We start from the raw sequence: 20,871 nt of genomic DNA on the forward strand, positions 1-20,871 counted from the left end.
AAAAAAAAAAAAAACATTGGACGATCTAGACAAGCCTTCACACACCCATCCGTGTACACCTCTACACACACAGTGTATGCACCCATTCATACAGATACAAACCTATAGACATGTCCATACTTGTCTCTCGCTGAGTAATTTGAAAGAGAGCGCAAATGGTTTTAAACAACACGTCTAAAATACCAGAATATTTATGAGCCTCATTCATTTCCACGACCCGAAGGTGCTGAAGCCAACACCAGTGTTTTCATGCGGATCATTCTGCGCTACAGTTAGTATCTGTTCGTCACGTGGTTGGCTGGTTGATTGCCATTAATAACAGTCAGATCTCATTTACTTTCCATCAGTCGGTGGAGGACGGCTGTCCGCTGGGCACGCGCATGTACAATACAGCAGGGGAGGGGGGGCACTGAGGCAGGAGCGCGCACCCAACGCAGCGCGCTCGAAATTCCTCCAAGGAACCTCTGCGAGATTTTCTTTTTTCATCACGCGCGGGCTAAAAATAGAAACGAGGTTGGATCGTGATCCAGAAATAGATAGGGGGCATCACTCCTATAAAAAAGGGACACCATTCAAGAGTACAGTGTGTGCACGGTGTGAAGGAGCAGCAGCCACAGCTCCGAGAAGGCTGGAGACCTTTATTTTTGCTGCATTTTACAGCGCTCTTGCTGCCGCCAGAGGACGGAGCCGGTGCAGCCACGGTGAGTGACAGTCTCCTTTCTGTCTTTCACTCATTTTTACACATCATTCATGCCATTTTCCAAGTAGATTCGGCTGCAAACATAAATGTTGGGTTGATGAACGCGATGTTTGAGTGTCTGTGGTGTGTTTTCAGCGCGAATGTGAGGGGATCACCTCCATTTTTCGCGAGAAATTGTTGGTTATTTTCATCTCTTACTGACGGTGAGCGTTTCTGCGAACATGCAGCACGTAGTGGGGAGCTGTCCACCCACTGTGGTGCTGATCTGCTGTGCTCTCTCGCCGGCTATCCTCGTCCTTTCTACCACACTGGCGCTTTTTATTTTGATCAAGATTTTGAGATGTTTACGACAGAAATATTTCTCTTTTTATGTATAAGATTTCAGATGAACGACATGCATTTTCATTTCACTGTATGATGTTGGTTTGCAGATATTTTTTTTCTTGCGCACGATGAGTGTCGAGTCGTGACTAGTAGATGTGAGTGAGGAAAGCGTGCTGCGTCAGTGCGTCTGGTTCCGATGGAGAGAATCGTGACCGGCTGCAGACACGTCCACGCGTGAAAAGTCTGGACCATCCAATGAGAGCGGAGAGAGGGTGGGGCCGCTTCACTGGCAGCTGGAGCCAAAATTAACCGTTAACGCACACGTGAAAATTTTCACTCATGGTCGTCTTCACATATAAAAACCATTCTATATAACGTGAATAATAACAATAACCATTAGGAATTTCACGTTTGAAACATTGTGTACACTCAGTTTAAATATGAACCGCCATGTTCGGGTGTATTTAATCCATTCATATGTTGTGTGGATGCTTCATTTTGTTCAACAAGCGAACATGCATGATGGTGAAACGTGTTGTCTGCTATATGAAAATGAGCAGTTGGGATCTGACAATATAAGAGTGGTCAACGGTTTGAGGAACAGTGTTTTTTTTCTCTCTCTCTCTTAGACTATGCAAGCAAATCAGGATTTTGGTCGCCCATAATTTACTATAGCCATTTGAATGTGATATCGGAAAACAAAAATCATCAATAATATTGAGCTTGAAATGTTTTTACAGATTTTTCCGAGTAATATTTTTGCATCTCTGTCAAGACTAATGAATACGCCCATGACGCATCTTTCGACAAAGTTAAGTTGTACCAGTCAAAAGAATTCATTCTTGCAGCTACATCTTTTCCCTTAAAGCCTTGGAGGATGAAGACCCTCAGGATTTTTGGAAAAGGAAGGGAGGGGGCCTGGTTGTTTTGAATGTGTCGCATTTGTCCGTCACGAATCTTTTTGCGGTCTGGGCTTGCTGTGCATATAACAAGATGGGAAGCCCTTACCCCAAAAAGCATTTGTGGAGGATAGGAACGTCGCTAATTTGGCTGGACTTTGGGATTGTACTTGTCCAACCATTTCATCGTAACCAGAACAAAAAGAGCGGTTGTGTGTACGGTCAGCATTACTTATTTTCTTGATGACTTGTATCCTTGTTTAACCTGACATGTCAAAGGTCACGATGGTCAAGAACAGCCTGCGCAATACGCATCTGAATCTCATGCGATTGAATTGTGAATGTTAGTCAACTAACATCTTCGGACTGTCTGTTTGCAATTGATCTTTTTTTATTCCAGGAGCTTTTATGCTTCAAAACTGAAGTGACGTCAACATATTTTATTAAGACTGTAATGAAATGGTCTATTTCTGGAGCACCTTTAACACATTTGTTTCGCAATTTATGACGAATGGAAAATGGAGAAAAGGTGGTTCACAGCTTCGTCATGCAATCCTTCAAACATTTCACTAGAAACGCAGAGGAAAAACCAAGAACCTGAATTTTTATTTGTAAATCTTCATCTTCATCTTGTGTTATGCTTTTGTGAAGTACTTTTGCTGTCACACAAGATCGATGTTTAATCCTTTTCCTTCCTTTTCCTTCTGTGTCTCACAGATTCTTCACGTCATGAAACAACACACAGCAGGACCTGCAGCTCCCTTTGAAACCATTTGTATTTACAATGGAAAGTAAGTTGTAAAAGTGTGCACAAAATCACAACACCTGAATGAAATACAGTATGGTGTTTACATATTTTAATTCACAACAAATGTATCTGATATTACAAAAGAATAACAATGTAAATAAATAGTGAATTCTCAGTACAGAACATTTCGCACTCATTGTTGACTTTCAGAACAAGATCCAATACAAATAAAACCAAAGGAAGCATCACAGTCACAGTGGTGTAGAGACAGAAGGATGCAAAATGGATGAATGAGAAGATAAGTAAATTATTTCATAATGATAGTTTTATCCAGTGAAAGAAGATATAAATGTTTAAGTTTCATAAATCGCAGTGAAATTTATCTTATACAGAAATGCTCCTCAAGATAATACATTTTTTTACACGATGAAACCTTTTGTTCCAGTGGTTGTGCAGCATGAGTCCTGCCTGGTCCCTCAGATATATATTTAGCATAATATGAATGAATAAATGACAGCCACAACTTATCTACATAATTCCACATTCGACATCTTTATTAACTCCGCCCACTCCCTCACGTGTCGTCTCCTGCTGCCTTGTTTCAGTCTGCAGCCTCCCTCGCCTCACAATCACTCTCTGGTCCACGTTTAATCAGAATTTCATTCATGTTCTTTTGAAAGCTTGGAGCCAGCGGTTCAGACTCCTGTTTACCATTGCTGCATTTCTATTTTTAGATGCAACACTCTTACGTAATGCTCCCCCTCACATTATGGACCAGTGCTGTCTGCTCCACTTGGCATGATTGTTTATCCCATGTGCTCCCTAGTTACATTCATAAATGTCTTAGTTGTAGACTCAGTCGTGGTCAAAAATGAATAACCAAACATCAAAAATATCAATCATAAAAATTGTGTTCAGGGCTGATTTGAGGAGGAAGGGATTTTCTTGTATAGAATACACAGCATGTTGTTGATACCTCTCGTATTGTTTTTCCTCAATAAAGTTTCTGCTTTCATGATGTCTTTCTCTGTAACGTGTTTGTACTGTTTGACAGGTGTTCTAAAAATAAACGTGGTGTTCCTAACGCGTGTCTTCAGTCAATACTGAGGTGCTGGTTAATAAAAAGGGCTTTGACTGGTGCAAAATTCGACATGATTCAGATGATTTGTGGGAATGAGTGAATCTTTAAAATAAAAAAAAAATGACGCCTTCTGTTTTTAGTTATTGCTACACAGAGCATGTGGATAGGATTAAGAGACGAAGTTAGGAGAGAACATCCAATATGAATGAAACAAAGGATGGACAACTTGTTTTTGCCAATAAAATAGAATAAAATAACATTAAAAATCCCATTTTCACACCTTCAACGACGATTATCATGAGAGGTGCCGAAGAGTTGTAAAGGTGTGTCAGTGAACAAGTTACACTCATCAGGCGCCACTGACAACAAAAACACGCTTCATTATTATGTTTGCTTTCGTGCACAACTCACAAGACCCCATGACATTTGTGTCATACCTGTCCTCACGTCGCAGAACAATGCCCAGTGTTATACAAAGGGGAAAACATAATAACATCAGCCAAACATGATATTAACGGAGAAGATGTAATTTGCAGTCACTGGAAACAGAGGTCATAACTGTTTGCAGATATAAATAAGTCGCAGGAGTGAATGAAGACTTGCAAACAAATACATCTAAATACGATTAACTACAGCAGGAAACTGCCTGGGATCCAGTGTCACTGAGCGAACTGAAACAAGTTCCAGTGATTGATGAAGATTCAAAGTGGAATCATATCTTCAAATTGAGAGGTATGTATCCGTGAGATGAAGATAGAGGTTTCTATAGTTCAAAGCTTGACCATAAAAAAATGACTACAATAGCAGAGATATTAATCTACAAACGTGCCGTTGCCCACCCTGAACGGTGGGTAGTGCCCATCACCATTTGCACTTATGGAGCAAAGAGGAGAGGAAAGACGAAGAAGAACATCCAGCCAATCACAGAGCACGAAGCGCCGCCCAAGGCGGAAGCGATATATGAACTCGCCTCGCATGCTCCTTTGCACTTTGCCACTACAGTAACAGTTTAAAAACCCTAACAGACAGCTTGGGGCAACAATGTCTTCCAGTGTGGAAGTGGTTTTGCGGGCTGTGGAGACGCCACTGTTCTGGCTGGGTGCTGCGACCGCGGCCTGGCTGTCACTGTACTCAGTGTGCAGGTTACTGTCCGGGATTAGAGTGTGGGTGCTGGGCAATGGAAGGACGGTGTCGCCCGCTAAACTTGGGAAGTGGGCAGGTGAGTGGAACCGAACTGCTGTGTAAGACGGGATAAAACGCACAAACAAGAGCCACTTTCGAACAAATAGCTGTTTGTGGAACGCAGACAAAAGCCTGCTCTCGTGCGCATCTTACAAGTGTCCTATTGTCCCAGTCCAGGTCGAGTGGTGGTGCGCATGCGAGAGTGTGGAATTGTGAAATTCTAGGCAAACCAAACTGGTGTTTCGCGTGATTTATATCATTTGTTTGCAGGAAAAACAACTCTGACTTAATATTCATCAACCCATCTAATGACCATTCACCTGTTTTCGAGTGTTAAAACCGAGTTTCCATTTCAAATGTTGAATTATTTGAGTGTTTAAATTTATATAAACTGTCTTAAGCCTTCATTATATTATCAGCTCCCCTAGAAGAGAATAGCTGTGGAATTGCTCATGCAGTTTTTGGACTGGAATATTTCGACATACTTTCTACAAACTGTCCTCCTTGTCCTTGTAAAGTCAAAGTCGAGAGTGGACTTGTTTGGTATGCTTTTCTTGTGCGTTTGCCAAAACTGCGTAAATGAGGCCTGTACTGTCATGATGAGTGAATGCATTCCTAGGTGAACAAGAAGATGGTGACGGACAAGACGAGAGCTTCTCTATGTTTGGGTTTGAGAAGTGCAGGGATACATATGGCATGTTGATTGTAGGTGTGGCTCATTCATGGTTGTTATCTGAATTATTAAAACCGACCAACTTGGTAGTGTATTTTCTTCTGTTGAGTCTTAATCTGAAACAGAGAGAAATCTAATGGACATAGCACCGATTTCAGAGGAAGGTTCTTTGGTTAGTCACTTGTTAACTGTTGTGCATGGTGGTCATTTAAAGATTTTACAGGTGTTCCATCCCTCACCAGAAATGTATATACGTGTTATTGAGAGACCCATCAGAGACTAACTTTAGTTTTAGTCTGGGAGCAAACGATTGGATTATGTATTGTGAGGATTATTTAATCTGACTGAATGTTGTCCATCTGTTCAGCCTGTTGAGCCGTCAACAATGAGCAACTCCTGTGTTTTTTGTTTGCCACCAACAAGATACTACTTGTCTAATAAATTATTTGTTTCTGCACATATACAGTTGACATTGTGTTTTAGCCGTTCCTCATAATACACCAGGGGTGGCCAACCAGTCGGAGGCTAGTAGCCACATTGTTTTACTGTGTTGCTGAAAAGAGCCACATCCTACAAATATGTAAGGCTCACCTCACACAGCTGGTCATGTGACTTAGCGGTAGTACAGTGGTTAAAGCACATCTCTGTGTGTCACAGGTTGCTGGTTCACGTCCAGCATATGTCTCTTGTGCATGTATTTTTAAAATTCATACATTTTAAAATCAGAATATCAAGTGGCGTAGATACAAATGTGTGCACCATTTATTTTACTTATATATATTTTTTATGTGCCTCATGTCACCAATAACATCACCCCAGTCTGTGTGTGTGAGCGACGCTGCAGACTGGACAGTCTCATCTTCACTCCACTGAATTAAACAGACTCCACGATGATCCACAATGAATAATAGGCGTAACACATGCCATACGTTTAGTTTAGGTAATGACAAAGTGAAACGTGGAACTAAGTCATGTTAAATCGTGTTGATCGTGGATCTGATGACGGTCTTAGGACTGCGGCTCACAGCGGCATTGAACGTGCTCTGAGCCGGGGGGCGGCGGCTTGGAGCACGTGCGGCCAGGTTTATTGTTTATGTTCCAAAGTTAAACTCATGTCACAGAACGATATTTTGTTGGAATAGCTCTTTCTTTTTCATCTCATTTCCTGTATAAACAATCATCTGAATAGCAACTTGACCAAAATTGCAGCCAGTTTGTGGCTCATTCTGTAAAGAGCCGCATAAAAGTGGGCAAAGAGCCGCATGCGGCTTGGAAGCCTCAGGTTGTCCAGGCCTGTAATACACAATATTTGCTGTATAATGTAATCAAAGTTATAAAATGTAACACTGGAAATCATACTTGATCTGCAACTACATGCTGTTTTGCCTCCATTCATGATCATCATTTCCTCCATTCATTTGAATTTACAAGGTTGTGATGGAACCTATTTTAGTGCAGCTAAAAACAGATCTGCGTCACACTTTTTGTTTTTTTTTTAACTTTTCAATTAGCCATGCAAAGTGTTTCAGAATATGCAATGAAGCAAACAAGCTCACTGGCCTCATTTGGTTCTGTTATTCACAAACTTTGTTGGGCAGGAGTGGACTCGAGTGAGCAAATGGCCTGGTTATATAACAGGACTTGGTACATTCATGAATGGGATTTTTTTTTCTTTCATGTCACGCTGGATCCTCAGGATTCTGGTTCACTGATGCCAACGTCATGAACTGACGGGGTGAAAGAGTGTCTATGCAAGGAAGTATAACAGCTGAAATGAAGCGAAAATAAAATGTTAGAATCAGAGTTGGTTGTATTGAAATAACTTCTTTTCCTGAAAAACAGAGATACAATAGCAAATGAATGAATTAAATGCATGCATTTGTGCAAATTTGTTCTCAGGTATGATCCCTGCAAGCTTTAACTGCTGCACATGTGTTATGACACCATGCTGATCCTATATAAATGTGAAGACTGTACCTTTAAAGTGGGTTGTATACAAGATAATGCAAAACCAGTGAATGAAAACATTAGTCTCGTGTGAATGGCGAGTTTAAAGTCATTTAAGGATCAGCTAGGAGTCAGGTTTTGGCTCACTCGAGCGCGTGTGTGCTTCTAAAGTCCACGTCACAAACCCGTGCCTCTTGGTGTTATGTAACACATTGTCATACTGGCATGCAATCCAATGTAATCTCCCCTTCCAACGAGCCAGTGCAAGGCTACATGATGCAAGATTATTTGTAACTTCAAAACTGTCTAAGACCATTCCACCGTGTCAGGGCAATATTTTGTGATTGCAGTACTGTAGTCATATTATGAGGTGTTATTCTGTTATACAGCTGTTTGTCACTTGCCAACTCAACTGAAAAATACTAAGCATTTGTTCAATCCTGACTGAAAATAATCAAAAGGTATGCGTTTGAGGCATTTTTCCATATAAAAATGTATAAAAATAACATTTGTAGGTTGAAGAAGTCTCACTCGCTGCAAAATATAAAGATGCTTATGTTGGGTAAAATTCCTTAAAGTCCTTATGAACTTCAACATGCTGTCATTTTAGGTTTTTATGTGTGTTGTTTATCCTGGTGTTTAAAAAAAGACATTCTCTATATAGGGGTAGTTATTTTGAGTTAAGGTGCTGTTTGGTTGGTTTAAGTTGCATCTTTTTTTCAGATGACTGCAGAAAGCTTGAGGTTTGTTTTTTTTTCCCACAATGACTAAAAATAACGCAGCTTATGTTTCCCTCATCGTGGTGCCTGTAGATTTTCTCCCACTCCTCTTCTCCGTGCTATATTTAGCCGCCCCCAGGATCCCCTGTGTTTGTTGTTTTCTCTTTCTCCATCCTCCTCTGTTCTGTTTGGCTGTGCTCAGGCGTGGTGGATGTTTAGTCTTTTGGCATCATTTGTACTCGGTGTTCACTCCAATCACAGATGGATTCAACTACAACAAAGCATAAATAAGAATGGTGGCAGTTGTGCAGTAGATCATTTCAAGATGTTCGTAGCAGCAGAGACATTATCATACATCTGGAAAGGAGAGAACGTTAGATTACACCCTCCTTCATGAGCCTGTGTGTCTCTCGTATGGTTGTGCGGACTGAAACAGGCAAACACCCGCTACATATTTATCGGTGCCATTTCAATGAATGGTTTGATTCATAAAAAAGACATGTGACACGTGAAGGGATACAAGAACACATGCGATCAAATTGTTAAATTTAAAAAATGGAATGGAAATAAGTTCCTTTCTGTAAAAATAGAATGTTGCTTGTAGGCAATTTCTAGGCCTCAGCTTGTCTTTCCCATAATTCGGACGTATCCTTCTGAATTTCTTCTTATCAGCTCGCACATGCCTTTATCTGACATACTACCCTCCCCACTGTTGTAGGCAAACATTTTCATTGATAAAAAATATTTTCACCTATCAGACGTGGGTGTGTTTTCTTTTATTTACTCATTTCTAGACACCGTCTTTAATTTGCCATTGCTTGCATAGCTATTTGTTCTATAAGAATGCATTAGGGTTTAATTTATTCATCTGCATTTACATAAGTTTGGAACCAAGGGTAAATACTGATTTACTAGTTGCATCAACAGAAGAGGCTACGTGTAACTCCACTGATTTGTAACCATTTCAAATCAGATAAGAGGACAAAAGTCCATTTGTCACATTCTTTCCAGATAAAGAACACAAGGTTTTTGCTCAAATGATGAAGAGAGAAATAATGTATTACAGTTAAAGGGGTAGGCTCTTGTTTTTCTGAAATTCTCTGATCAGTAGATCAGAGAGCAGTTTCTTACTTTGATTTGTTCGGTTCATCTGTCATCCCAATTAAACATGAATTATTATACTCCATTTGCTCGGTGTTTTAAGTGCTCTGTTATGCTGCTTAAAAGGAGAATACCGAATCGTGTTTTTTTTTTTTTCCAGAGACGTTTCAGCATAATCATATACAAAGCTAATGTTGAATTGAGTTGGTTAGATTTCCTTTTAAGCATTTTTTCAGTAGCAGGACCTGGTTATTGAATTATAATGCTGTGTTGTCTCGTGACGTCCATGTTTTTTGTGAAGACATGGTCAAGTGTTTAATTTCAACTCCATTGCTTGTCCTTAGTTGTCACTGGAGCCACAGATGGGATTGGAAAGGCTTACGCAGAGGAGGTAAGTTATACTATCAATATTCTATCTTTGGAAATGAGAACGGTTATAAAAAAAATAGTTACTTCATGAAAGACTTCAACCCTGGAATGCCATGTGCTCTTCTGCAGCTTGCTCGAAGGGGCTTTGCTGTTGTGCTGATCAGCCGCACCCAGGAAAAGCTGGACGATGTTTCCAAGGCGATTGGTGAGTGACTGCTTAAAATAAGCCATGGCATTTATTTCAATTAATTACCATGTCTTCATGCATTTTTCAACATATCTCCAATTTATCATTAAATCAAGCCTTTTCTTAGCGGTTACGATTAATATTTTAAGTTTTTCACCAGAGGGGCAATAGTCAATTATATATTAGTTTATATATCAAATATATATTTTAGATTCATTCATTTACATGAGAAGGATGTCACATTCACATCGCTTTATTCTTTCTTGCTGGCTTAATAAAACTAATATGAATGAATACTGAGTATATGTTGTATTTATTGTCTGCATTTCTCTCAGATTTGGTCTACAATATCTTTTTTTTTAAGGGATGCACCAAACATTCTGAAAACGTTACATTTCCTTCAGCTTTGGCCACAAATTTTAAGATCAGTTATCAGTCTAAATCATAATCCAACATGATGTTTCACTACACTTTCTGTGATCCTCGCTGCAGTACATTGCATGTACAGACCTCACCCTGTAGGTGCCCGCGTTTTTACAATGAAATATTCAACTTTACTCTTTGAGAAGGCTATTGGTTGAAAATGGTTAGAGATAAAGGCGTAATATAATTGAGAAAAAACTTTTGTGTGACCCAAAGTTTAGGATGGAAGTAAATTCGCTCATCTAATTTGTATATTATGACGTCACCATAGAGGATTATATGACTTTTATAGATGCTTATCTGATCATCTGATGGGGATGATGATCATCAGCATCATCACCGCCACTGCTCCTCCACCACTATTTCCACTGTATTTTCGCCTGCGGTTTCTTCTGCTGCTTTTGTCGCATTTAATTTATTTTAATAATTAACTGATTTATTTTTTTTACATTCTCAACAAGCGGTCTTTGATCATGCCTCCACCAAGTCCCTGGACCTGGTGGAGCAAAGCATTGGATCTGGACAGTCATAGCAAACAGAGTCGCTGTCACTAAGCAGCCTCTTGAGCCTATTGTGCTCCTACTAGATACAGTAACTCCAGCCTCCCTTTTCTCCGTGACCGGAAGGCAGTTTTCAAACTGCATATACTGCTTAACTCTCTATAGAAACACACTCACAAATGTTGTTCAGATTAAAGTTAGTGATGTCTGCCGTCTGCTTGCCATCAGTCTTCATAGTTGCAGCTTGACTTGTTTAAATGCAGTGATGCTGCTTCAGTGTGTGCTGAGGTGGTTCAGTGGCAGCAAAGGAAAGCAGCCTGCTTATTTCTGGGTTTAATCCCTCATTCTGTTGGTTCTGCTCTTTTCACTTGGCTTTTGTTAAATATGCTATCATCAAAACGTTGTTTTGCACATAACTTTTATTCTTTCTGTCGCTGTGTGTCTCAAGAGAGCAAATATGGGGTCGAGACCAAGACCATTGCAGCTGACTTCAGTGCTGTGGACATCTACCCCAAGATTCAAGAAGGAATTGCTGGACTTGAGATTGGAGTTCTGGGTAGGAACATAATTGTGTGACGCATTTTGATATTTAAAAAAAAAAAAAAAAAAAAAAAAAAAAGAGAGGAGAATATTTTTATTTTACTCAATATTTATTATGGGAAGACTGAATTCTGTGATTTTAATAATAGATATTTGCTGCCCTCCACAGGTGATACTCAATATTGCAGCTTCTTGTACGTTTTATTTAAGCTTATAACGTATATTCCTTTTTTTTTTGTCATCAGTCAACAATGTCGGCGTATCATACTCATACCCGGAGTTCTTTCTTGAAATTCCAAATCTTGACAATGTAAGTTGAAGCCTTTTTCATCCCTCTTGGTGTCATTGATTCATAACATGCATGAAGTTGATTCGGCTGTGTTATCTGTTGACTTTAGAGAGATGGAGATTGCTTAAATTATTATCTTTGCAATCTGAATTGATATTGCTTTTTTTCTCCATCAGACCGGTGTGGCTCAAATTCACAACATACTGTAGCTTCAATATTTCCTTAGTTTTCAGCCTGACATGCAAAAATAAAAAGATTTCCAAAAGGGCATATTTACTCTTTATAGTTTGTTTTGCAAATGTATTTGAATGAAATCTTCAACTTTATAAAGACAATCTTCATCTTCATAACATCCTTAATATATTTCTCTAGCTTTTGTTTTACAATAAGAGTTTCACCCCTGCTAGAACATCTAACAAGCTGAAGGTGGAATGTGTATGTATGTAGACCCTGAAGGTTTGCTAGCTATTGTGTCACATATCACATATGTGTAAATGTGTCCAATTACTTGTTACTTTATCTTGATAGTATTGGTGGAAATTTTGTTGTCTTGTGTGGACCAATGTAAATAATCCCTGTGAAAATGTCCCGCACTTTGACCTTCACTAAATTCTAAAATTCTCAGATTTGAAATGAGTCGCCAAAGTAGTTGCACATCATCATCACCTTATCTGTTTAATCTTGAAAAGAGTGCTGTGCAGTCTATCCCACTTTGCTTGGCCAGTATCCTTTGTGGAACCACGCCAAGAGCTGTTGAGTTTCTTAAGTAAGAACTGAATGAATCCAAAGCTTCAATTACTATTACAAAAATGAGGAACTTGGAAACCAGCATCTACATTTCCTACAATATCTATAACGTAGGGAATTGTCGTTTTTTTCTATCTCAAATCATCGAAATTGAGATGCTGCGGCAAGTACAATAAGTGTTATTATAAACCACAAGTTTCAAAACTGGTTCCCATCAATGACTGAATTGCTTTTTATCTATTAAAAGTATTATTTCCCTCCTGTGTCCTCCAGGTCATCGACACCATGATTAATATCAACATCACGTCAGTGTGCCAGGTGAGTGTTGGAACTTGAGTCAAAAGTTCAACGTGCGAGTAGCGCCCCACCTCAAAAAGAAAAACGGTTCTTTTCCAGTAAAGTATGAGTTTAGACGTGAGATGACTCTGAAGAAAACACCTCTTTATTCTTGCTGGTCTTCTAATCTTTCACTTCTTTGAAGAATCCGAGTTCAAAAGAATTAAAATGAATGCCCCAAGGATGTGAAAATGTTCTCAGGTGTTCGGCCCGCCAAGATTATCTGAAGTGTTACTCGTGTCTGGTCTTCCCAACTCGGACCTGTATGTGTGTGTTACTTTGATGTCTCATTTTCAGTGATTTATCATGTACGTCCTTGTGGGATGAGAAGCTTTTAGAATCTAGAGGCGAAACTCTCTTTAGGTATTTCACACACAAAGAAACCACTTTTGTCTTGTCATAGCTATGAATGGCCACTTCTCAGCTGCGGTCGCCTTGATTCAATGTATCATATCAGTCAGTAATTCTCCCAACCGTTGTCATTATTATCTCATCACACAACCCACACATTTACGCGTGGAAGCACACCCACACACGGTTCCTGCAGCCCACACTCACTCCTCCTGCTTCACTGTCTCCAACAGTATTCTCTTTCTCTCTGCAGATGACGCGTCTTGTTTTGCCTCAGATGGCTGAGAGGTGAGCTGTTGGTTTTGTGTTGAAGACATCTTGGCACCTCACTGGGGATATTTGTCTCCTGACCGATGACGTTTCGTGTCCGCGTGCACCACAAGCACACGCCCTTGTTGCAGTCTAACCCGAGCAGAGCTGTACGCAATTAACGAAAAAAAGATGTTTCATTTCAGGAAAAGAGGTGCCATCCTGAACATCTCCTCTGCCAGTGGGATGTATCCTTGCCCCCTCCTCTCCGTCTACTCAGCTTCCAAGGTGAACGACCTGTTTCTAAGTTGTTTTATACGGTTTATTCAAATCACCTGTTAAATTTAAGAGTAGATGTGGATAAACTCCAAATATTTAACCTTCATAGTGCATATTATATTTTTAAAATAGTTGTCTAGACATTTGTATTGTCGGCAGTAGTTATGGCTTCTGATAACATACAGAGGTCAGGTTAGTCGAGATTGACCAAAGATGTGAGACTGGTTGTCCCTGCTGAGGCCCCTGTTATGAAGTCGACGGGATTCAATTCAATTAAAAAAATAATAAGTGGAATAAAATTGATGACTGAACAGAAGTGAGTGAAAATGTTTTGTTGTAGTACCAACTCTGTCCACCTGGGGCTGCCCTTAAGCCGGCATCAAACCCTCCTCATCCCCTTTACCTTATTGTGCCCGCACGTATTCACCCAATAGCGTGTTTGGAGACTGTCGAAAGGTGTCCACAATAATTGTTCAGGTTATGTTATGGTTCAGTTTTTAATGTTGTTGATTCAATAAATTGTTTAACAGTTCTGTGTACGTATTTGACTTTTTCAGGATTCGCAATGATAAACTTAGGAGCTAGTGATGCTTAACTCTATCATTTCCTATGTGTGACTGTTATTAAAAACTTAAGTGCTAAATGTAATCTAGTTAGATTTCCTGTTCTCTCTTCCAAGTCTTCTGGAAGAAAAGTCACATGATAGTGAACGTTAACTGCACGTATTGGCTCCTTCATTCCCTCAAACTGAAACGAAGCATGTGTCTTGTATAGGCCTTTGTGGACTTCTTTTCTCGAGGACTGCAGGCTGAATACTCCAGCCGAGGAATCATCATCCAGGTACGGCTCTACGGTCGTCCTACAGTAGCGTTCATTTCATCCGACGTTTGTCAGACATGGAACTGTATTAAAAAGACGGCCTTGCGTCTCGACAGAGTGTTCTGCCATTTTTCGTGGCAACTAAGCTGAGCAAAATTCGTCGGGCAACGCTGGACAAGCCGACTCCCGAGCGTTACGTCGCCGCCGCTCTCAACACCGTCGGGCTGCAGGCACAAACTAACGGCTACTTTCCTCACGCCATCATCGTAAGTGATCCACTGTCTTTTGCCCTTTGAGGCTTCACTCTTCTGACCACATTTGAAAAGTGTCGCCAAATATGGAGAAAAAAGATTCAGCAAAAATATTTCTAAGGAACTCCAGTTACATTTAGATTTCTGTTCCATAATTTATTAGCAACTGAACAGGTTTCTCACGATCGCAGTCATCAATCTTCAATCTTTCTTTATTGTGTGCACTGAATTCTTTAGTCATTCACCCAGGTGGACTTGGAGCTGATATCGCTGTGTCGACGTTTCTTCAGCACATAAAAATGCCATCTTGTACTTGTGTAATGCACCCGAACCACATCCCTGCTAAAACTGGTCTGAGCCAGACACTTGTAAACTTCCAGCTCAGTCTCTGTGCTCCATTTCTTTTTTTTTTTTTTTCCCCTCACTAGAACTTTCATCAAAGACACTAAGAATGTTGTCAAGGACTCAACGCAGATGAACACAGACCGCATCACAATACAATCTGACTTCAGAAAAGAAGCAATGCTTCTCTATAGCTAGTGCGAAATGAGGCTGTCAACATTTTCAAAAACACTTTTTTTTTTTTTTTGACTTCCATCCCCTGATACAAACTCTCCAAGACAGCAGATGCGTTAAACATAAATCTAGTTTTGGCAGAGGTCAACGACAACATCTGTTCTCTGCTTAATGTCGGGCACAGTCTGGCATATGACTTGAATATCAATGATGAGAGACTCTCTGTTGAGCAGAGAAAGGCTGAGCCAGTTTTATTTGTTTGTAATTATAAAGAAACAATGCACAGGTTAGGGTCACTGTGATCTTTTTCATGCCTCTAATGGATTTTTGATGTGCTGATGGACTGAATTTATAAAGTAACTTGACCTGTTGCATTCCGCCATCGTCCAACACACCATATGTTCCCACTGTTATTCAGCCAGACACAGCCTGTCTTGGTGAAGTCACTAGTTAGAAATATTCATCTTCTATTAAAGTCTTCCAGCTTCCTTGATTGTAGCCCCTGAGCTTTAGGTATCAAGGCTGAACTCTCTGCGTCCTGTTTGTCCTCTCACTTACATTTTCACCCCCATGTTAAAGTAAAGTAAACAGTCTTGTCCCGTTTCTCTTCAGTTAACATCACAGCTCTGCTCTTACATGCCATGTAGTCACCTTCTCTTTTTCTTTCTGTATTGAATTTTAGCTAGCAACTTACCCCTAACTAAAAAATGTCGATGTCCAATGTGAAACCACAGTAATTCTAAAAACATTTTTGCTCCAAAATTCATCTCAAGTGCATTGAAAAACATGTCGGTCAGACATCGGATTGAACCATTGCCAGAGTCAGACTTGAAACAATTTTAATATACCACAATTTTATTACCCTCTTTATTACTGGGGAAAAATGAATAAATCGTGTTTTTATCATTGTGATATAGTTTTTTTTTTGGAAGAAGGCCCACTTGCTTTTTTAATAACCCTTAAGTTTGTTTCTTTAAATGCCACATCTTTCCTAATGTTAAAGGATTTTCACTCATCTTCCAAGAGTAAGTGCAGAAGTTTGGGAATATTTTAGAAAGTTGCAGCAAATTGTAGGAAGTTTCTATTTTTTTCTTGAGGGATTTCTAAAGGCAGTGAATGAATCTGGTGCCTTTGAGCTAAACTAATTAGTTTCCTACTTTTAGAGAAGATGGAGAGTCAGCATAAACTGGAAGCTGTGTATTTACGAACTCTGTATCTGCTCTCTGTTGTGACGAGACAGTGACTCAACCTTTCAAGTCAAGTCATTGTTAACTGTCTAGAAGTTTCCAGACATGACATGTGTTATTTGTCCTCTGGTAAATTACCTTTGCTAACATCTCTGTTTGGTCACTGGCTCCTCTCACGTCGCTCTTCTCTGCACCGCCTCTCTATCCACACTGAGATCTAAATAAACAACTGGGAATGATTCAGGCAGCATGTTGGAAGTTCAGTTTTGAATTCAGTAAAAAAAAAGTTTGTCTTTGAATCAGAGAATAAAGTCAGTGATGCAGAGCCTGGAGGTGCCTTGGAAGTGTTCAGCAGGTTTTTGGCTGCGCCGCTGCAGAATTAATTGAAATGGCACAAATGCTTTCTTTGGCAGACCGGGATACTGACGGTGCCAAATGTGTTTTTACTTCTTTAAAGTGAATGTACATCTAACAGATATCCAGTGTGAAGTAAGTGCCGCTGTGTAATGCGTCTCATGTAAACCGCTGTGTAAACCTTCCACTCATTAGCTGCAGTGTTTTAAATGCAAAGCTATGAGTCGGTTTTCAGTTGAAAAGTGGGATTGTTGGTTTCTAAACGTTCACCTGAAGGCAGAGAACAAACGCCCCAAATAGAAAAAGAATAAAGAAGCCATCTGTCTGATAATAACCAAACGAGAAACACTTTTTTTTCTACTTTGTTTCCTGGCCTTTAAAACATGTTGTTGTTGTTGTCTGCCCTCATCTTTTTAAGTTAGGTTTGTAATAGATATGCTAATGATGGTCCACTGTGTAGGACAGCTTCAGATGACCACCTTTGCTCTGACTTCTTACCTTGTTGTTCAGCTGGACATTTCCTCGCACATGCATTTGTACACTTTACCAACAGCTACAACAATCAGGCTCTTAGAAAGAAGATTAGAGGAAAGGTCTTTTCGTTTTCGGTCTGGTGTTTTTTCATGTCCTGTTGTATAAATGTAACGTATATGTTTTTTCAGTGGTAATGCGTTAAAATATTATAATCACATTTAATCGTTTTATTTTAATTTTTTTTAATTGAACAGTTTGCTCTCCAGACGACAGGGAACCTTTGTCAGTGCAGGAGTTCCTGGTCCACTGATCACACTGATAACAACAACAACAAACATGGAGGAATCCCTGAACAGAAGCAAACAAAAGCATCTGTTTGCTTTTGTTCAGGGAGGTTTTTCACTACACAGTGGCCAGGGTTTCCACTACTCTGAATGGACTTGAAATTCTGATAAAGCTGAAATTCTTATCCAAATATTTCCAAGACATTAAAAGAGCTTTAGTTTAAATAAGGTGATATAAAAACCTGAATATAACCACCATCCTGATTTATTGTGCTATTGTCAAACTTTGTTGTTTAAATGTATGTATGGTGCCATCATTTGATTCTGTAATATACCAAATTCATTCAAATTGAAAAATGTGGCTTCTTGTGGCAAATATTCTTATACCATTAAACTGTGATTAATTGAGATGAATTCATCACAAATTCTGTCATTAATTAGATTACTTTTTTTAATCGAATCCCACCCCTAGTTTTTATATTTGTCTTTGTTCAGCAGTTTTTATTTTGAAAAGATTCAAAGTGCCCCACGTATTGAAAATGAATAGTGACTCTTGTGGCAGAATCTGATCCCTGTGTGCACCTGATAAGGTCAAGTGTATTTTAGGAGTAGTGTTACATACCTGAGCCTCGCTGTGAGAAGGTCCCTGGGTGGAGCTCAGCTTGGCGTCCCTGGGTTTGGGGTGCGATACTGAGGTTAATTACTATCTCTAAATTACCCATTCTTGCAATTGGTGTGTGCCAGAAATGGGTAAGAAAAAGTGTATTCAAGTCAATTTCTCTTTCAGACACGACTTTTTGCCCCGCAGCATAGTTTAAGAGGAGCCCAGACCATGATCAATAGCTCAGCACAAAGACTGCCTCAGTCATCGGGAGGGTGTTTTCCTCAGCACCACAGTCGATTGTATTCATTTGTTCTGCTATGTTTAAGATGCCCTCCCTCTGATCTAATGAACAAGTCATATTCCGGAATGAATGAAACTTTAAATTGGAATGTATCTGCTCCTTAATTTAAAATTGTCCTTGTTTATGCTCAGTAGTTTCAAGTAAGCAGCTTTGAACATTGTGTTTTGTCCCTTTGTAATAATGCTGATAACCATGTCGATATTTGAGTTCCACAGTTGGGCCTTAAATATTTGAATAAATAAGGATATACAGAGGTTGGACAAAATAATGGAAACACCTTCAAGTTGTTTTAGCTTTAAGGTGTTTCCATTATTTTGTATATTGTTTACTGCCTAACCTTCATTATTTATATGATTTTATTTGATCAATGTTCACTTCCCCCTTTTTTGTTGTTGCGTTTCCACTTCTATGTCATATTGCATGTATCCATCGAACTGAAGTTATGTTTAGGTAACTTGACATTCTCATCCATTGTTATTGAAAGCATCATGTAATGTGTACATACACGATTGATCTTCACTTACGGCCATTGATTTGAAAACCCTGCAATGTGGGCTCTGGAATTAATGCCCTGGAGAGTTGCAATTTAATGGATTACTTTATTCACGATTCAGCCGAGGAATAAAACTGAGGTCAACTGAGAACATGCGCAGTGTCAATGGCTGTTCTTCACAGCTGCCGTTGATGCCTGTTGTGTCTGGGCACAGAAACCTGCTCTTAATATGAGCTTTCATGTCTGCAGTCATGCCAAGGTTCAAGTCATCCAGTAGAGAGAGAGATAACACAGTAGAGCGTCCTCAGTTCGCGCCGCAGTGGCTACACAAGCACCATCCCGCCTCGCACGTCTCTCCTCAGTCAAACTTCTGTCACACTCCCAGTCTTAATTGTATTGTTAGTAATAGGATCTTGCTTTTTGTCTTCTGCAGGGGTGGCTGACGACCGCACTGGTGCCCGCCAAGTTAGCCAGCAGTCACTTCATGAAGATGGCGCTGTCCCAGCGTGCACGCTACCTGAAGAAGCAGAAGCTGGGCTAGAAGATGAGGCTTCTGAGGAGAGCTGCAGCAGAGTCTGGACCAAAGTGTGTCGCCAACCAAACCGCCCTTTGTACTGAGGAGTAGAGGAGATGTTTCAGTCTTTAAATAAATTGCCGTTCACCAAATTAACTTTTGGTGTAGGTTAACAGATACTTGTGAACTAAGTTGACAAGTACTGTCTTCTTGAGGTATGTTGTCCTTGCTTGCTTCACGTCAGTTGACAAAAATGCTTTGACATTATTGTTGCTTTTATTTATCTGTCATAATGCACTTATCTGAAGTTACCTGTATCTCTGCATTGTGTGTTGCAACAGTGATAAAAGGTTTGACTAATGTTAGCGTCATGATAATTATATGGCACACTGTAAAATGTTCTACAAAATAAAACTGAAATCATGGCAACATTTACCAAGTATTGTATTCATTGTTTGGTGATGGGATGTAAAATGTCACATGATAGAAGTTTATCCAATCAGACACAGGATTAAGTAAAGAACCAAAAGGACCAGCTTTGTGAACCTGAAAAAAGCCGACTTCTGTGATAGTAAAATAGTAAAAACATTCTTCTTCTTCTTTTCCTTTTGGCTTCTCCCTTCAGGGGTCGGCACAGCAGATCATCTTCCTCCATCTCACCCTGTCCTCTGCTTCCTCTTCTCTCAGACCTACAAACCTCACGTCCTCCGTCACCACCTCCATAAATCTCCTCTTTGGCCTTCCTCTCCACCTTCTGCTTGGTAGTTCCAACCTCAACATCTTCCTACCAATGTACTGGCTCTCTCTCCTCTGTACATGTCCAAACCATCTCCATCTAGCCTCTCTGACTTTGTCTCCTGACATGTGGTGTCCCTCTGATCTACTGCTTCCTGATCCTATCCATCCTGCTCACTCCCAGAGAGAACCTCAGCATCTGCTACCTCCAGCTCTGCCTCCTGTCTTTTCCTCAGCGCCACTGTTTCCAAACCATCCAACATTGCTGGCCTGACCACAGTTGTGTACACCTTCCCTTTCATTCTTGCCGACATTCTTTTGTCACACATCACACCTGACACTTTTCTCCAATGATTCCATCCTGCCTGCACCCGCTTTTTCACCTCCTCCTCACACTCTCCATCGCCCTGGACAGTTGAGTCTCAGGACTCCAAATCCCCCACCTTCTTTATCCCTGCATCCTGTAACTTCACCTGTCCACTCTTCATCCTCTTCAATGCCCTTCTCACTTCAGCCTTACTAATCTTTGCCACGTCCTGATCTACGATGGTCACTAATGAGGTCTCTCAAGGGTGGCAATGTTTACTGGCAATGTTTTGTGCTACATGGAGGTTCTCAAAATATGTTTGGTCAAATCATTTTACAGAATATATATTTTTTTGATTATCTTGAGACCCAGGCTTTTCCAATGGTCT

The 20,871-nt window shown here is 40.1% G+C and overlaps 1 protein-coding gene across 1 annotated transcript; it reads left to right on the top strand.

Annotated features, from left to right (window-relative positions):
- Positions 1-4,689: 4,689 nt before the first annotated feature.
- Positions 4,690-19,876, top strand: hsd17b12b (hydroxysteroid (17-beta) dehydrogenase 12b). The gene is made up of 11 exons (XM_053866241.1): positions 4,690-4,971; positions 9,719-9,765; positions 9,873-9,948; positions 11,302-11,409; positions 11,639-11,703; positions 12,703-12,747; positions 13,370-13,404; positions 13,572-13,653; positions 14,419-14,484; positions 14,580-14,729; positions 19,361-19,876. Exons 1-11 carry the CDS (start codon positions 4,794-4,796, stop codon positions 19,466-19,468), a joined length of 960 nt encoding a protein of 319 aa, XP_053722216.1. The 5' UTR covers positions 4,690-4,793; the 3' UTR covers positions 19,469-19,876.
- Positions 19,877-20,871: the final 995 nt, after the last annotated feature.

This window comes from Synchiropus splendidus, chromosome 5 (genome assembly GCF_027744825.2).
Source record: "Synchiropus splendidus isolate RoL2022-P1 chromosome 5, RoL_Sspl_1.0, whole genome shotgun sequence".
Classification (NCBI taxonomy): domain Eukaryota; kingdom Metazoa; phylum Chordata; class Actinopteri; order Syngnathiformes; family Callionymidae; genus Synchiropus; species Synchiropus splendidus.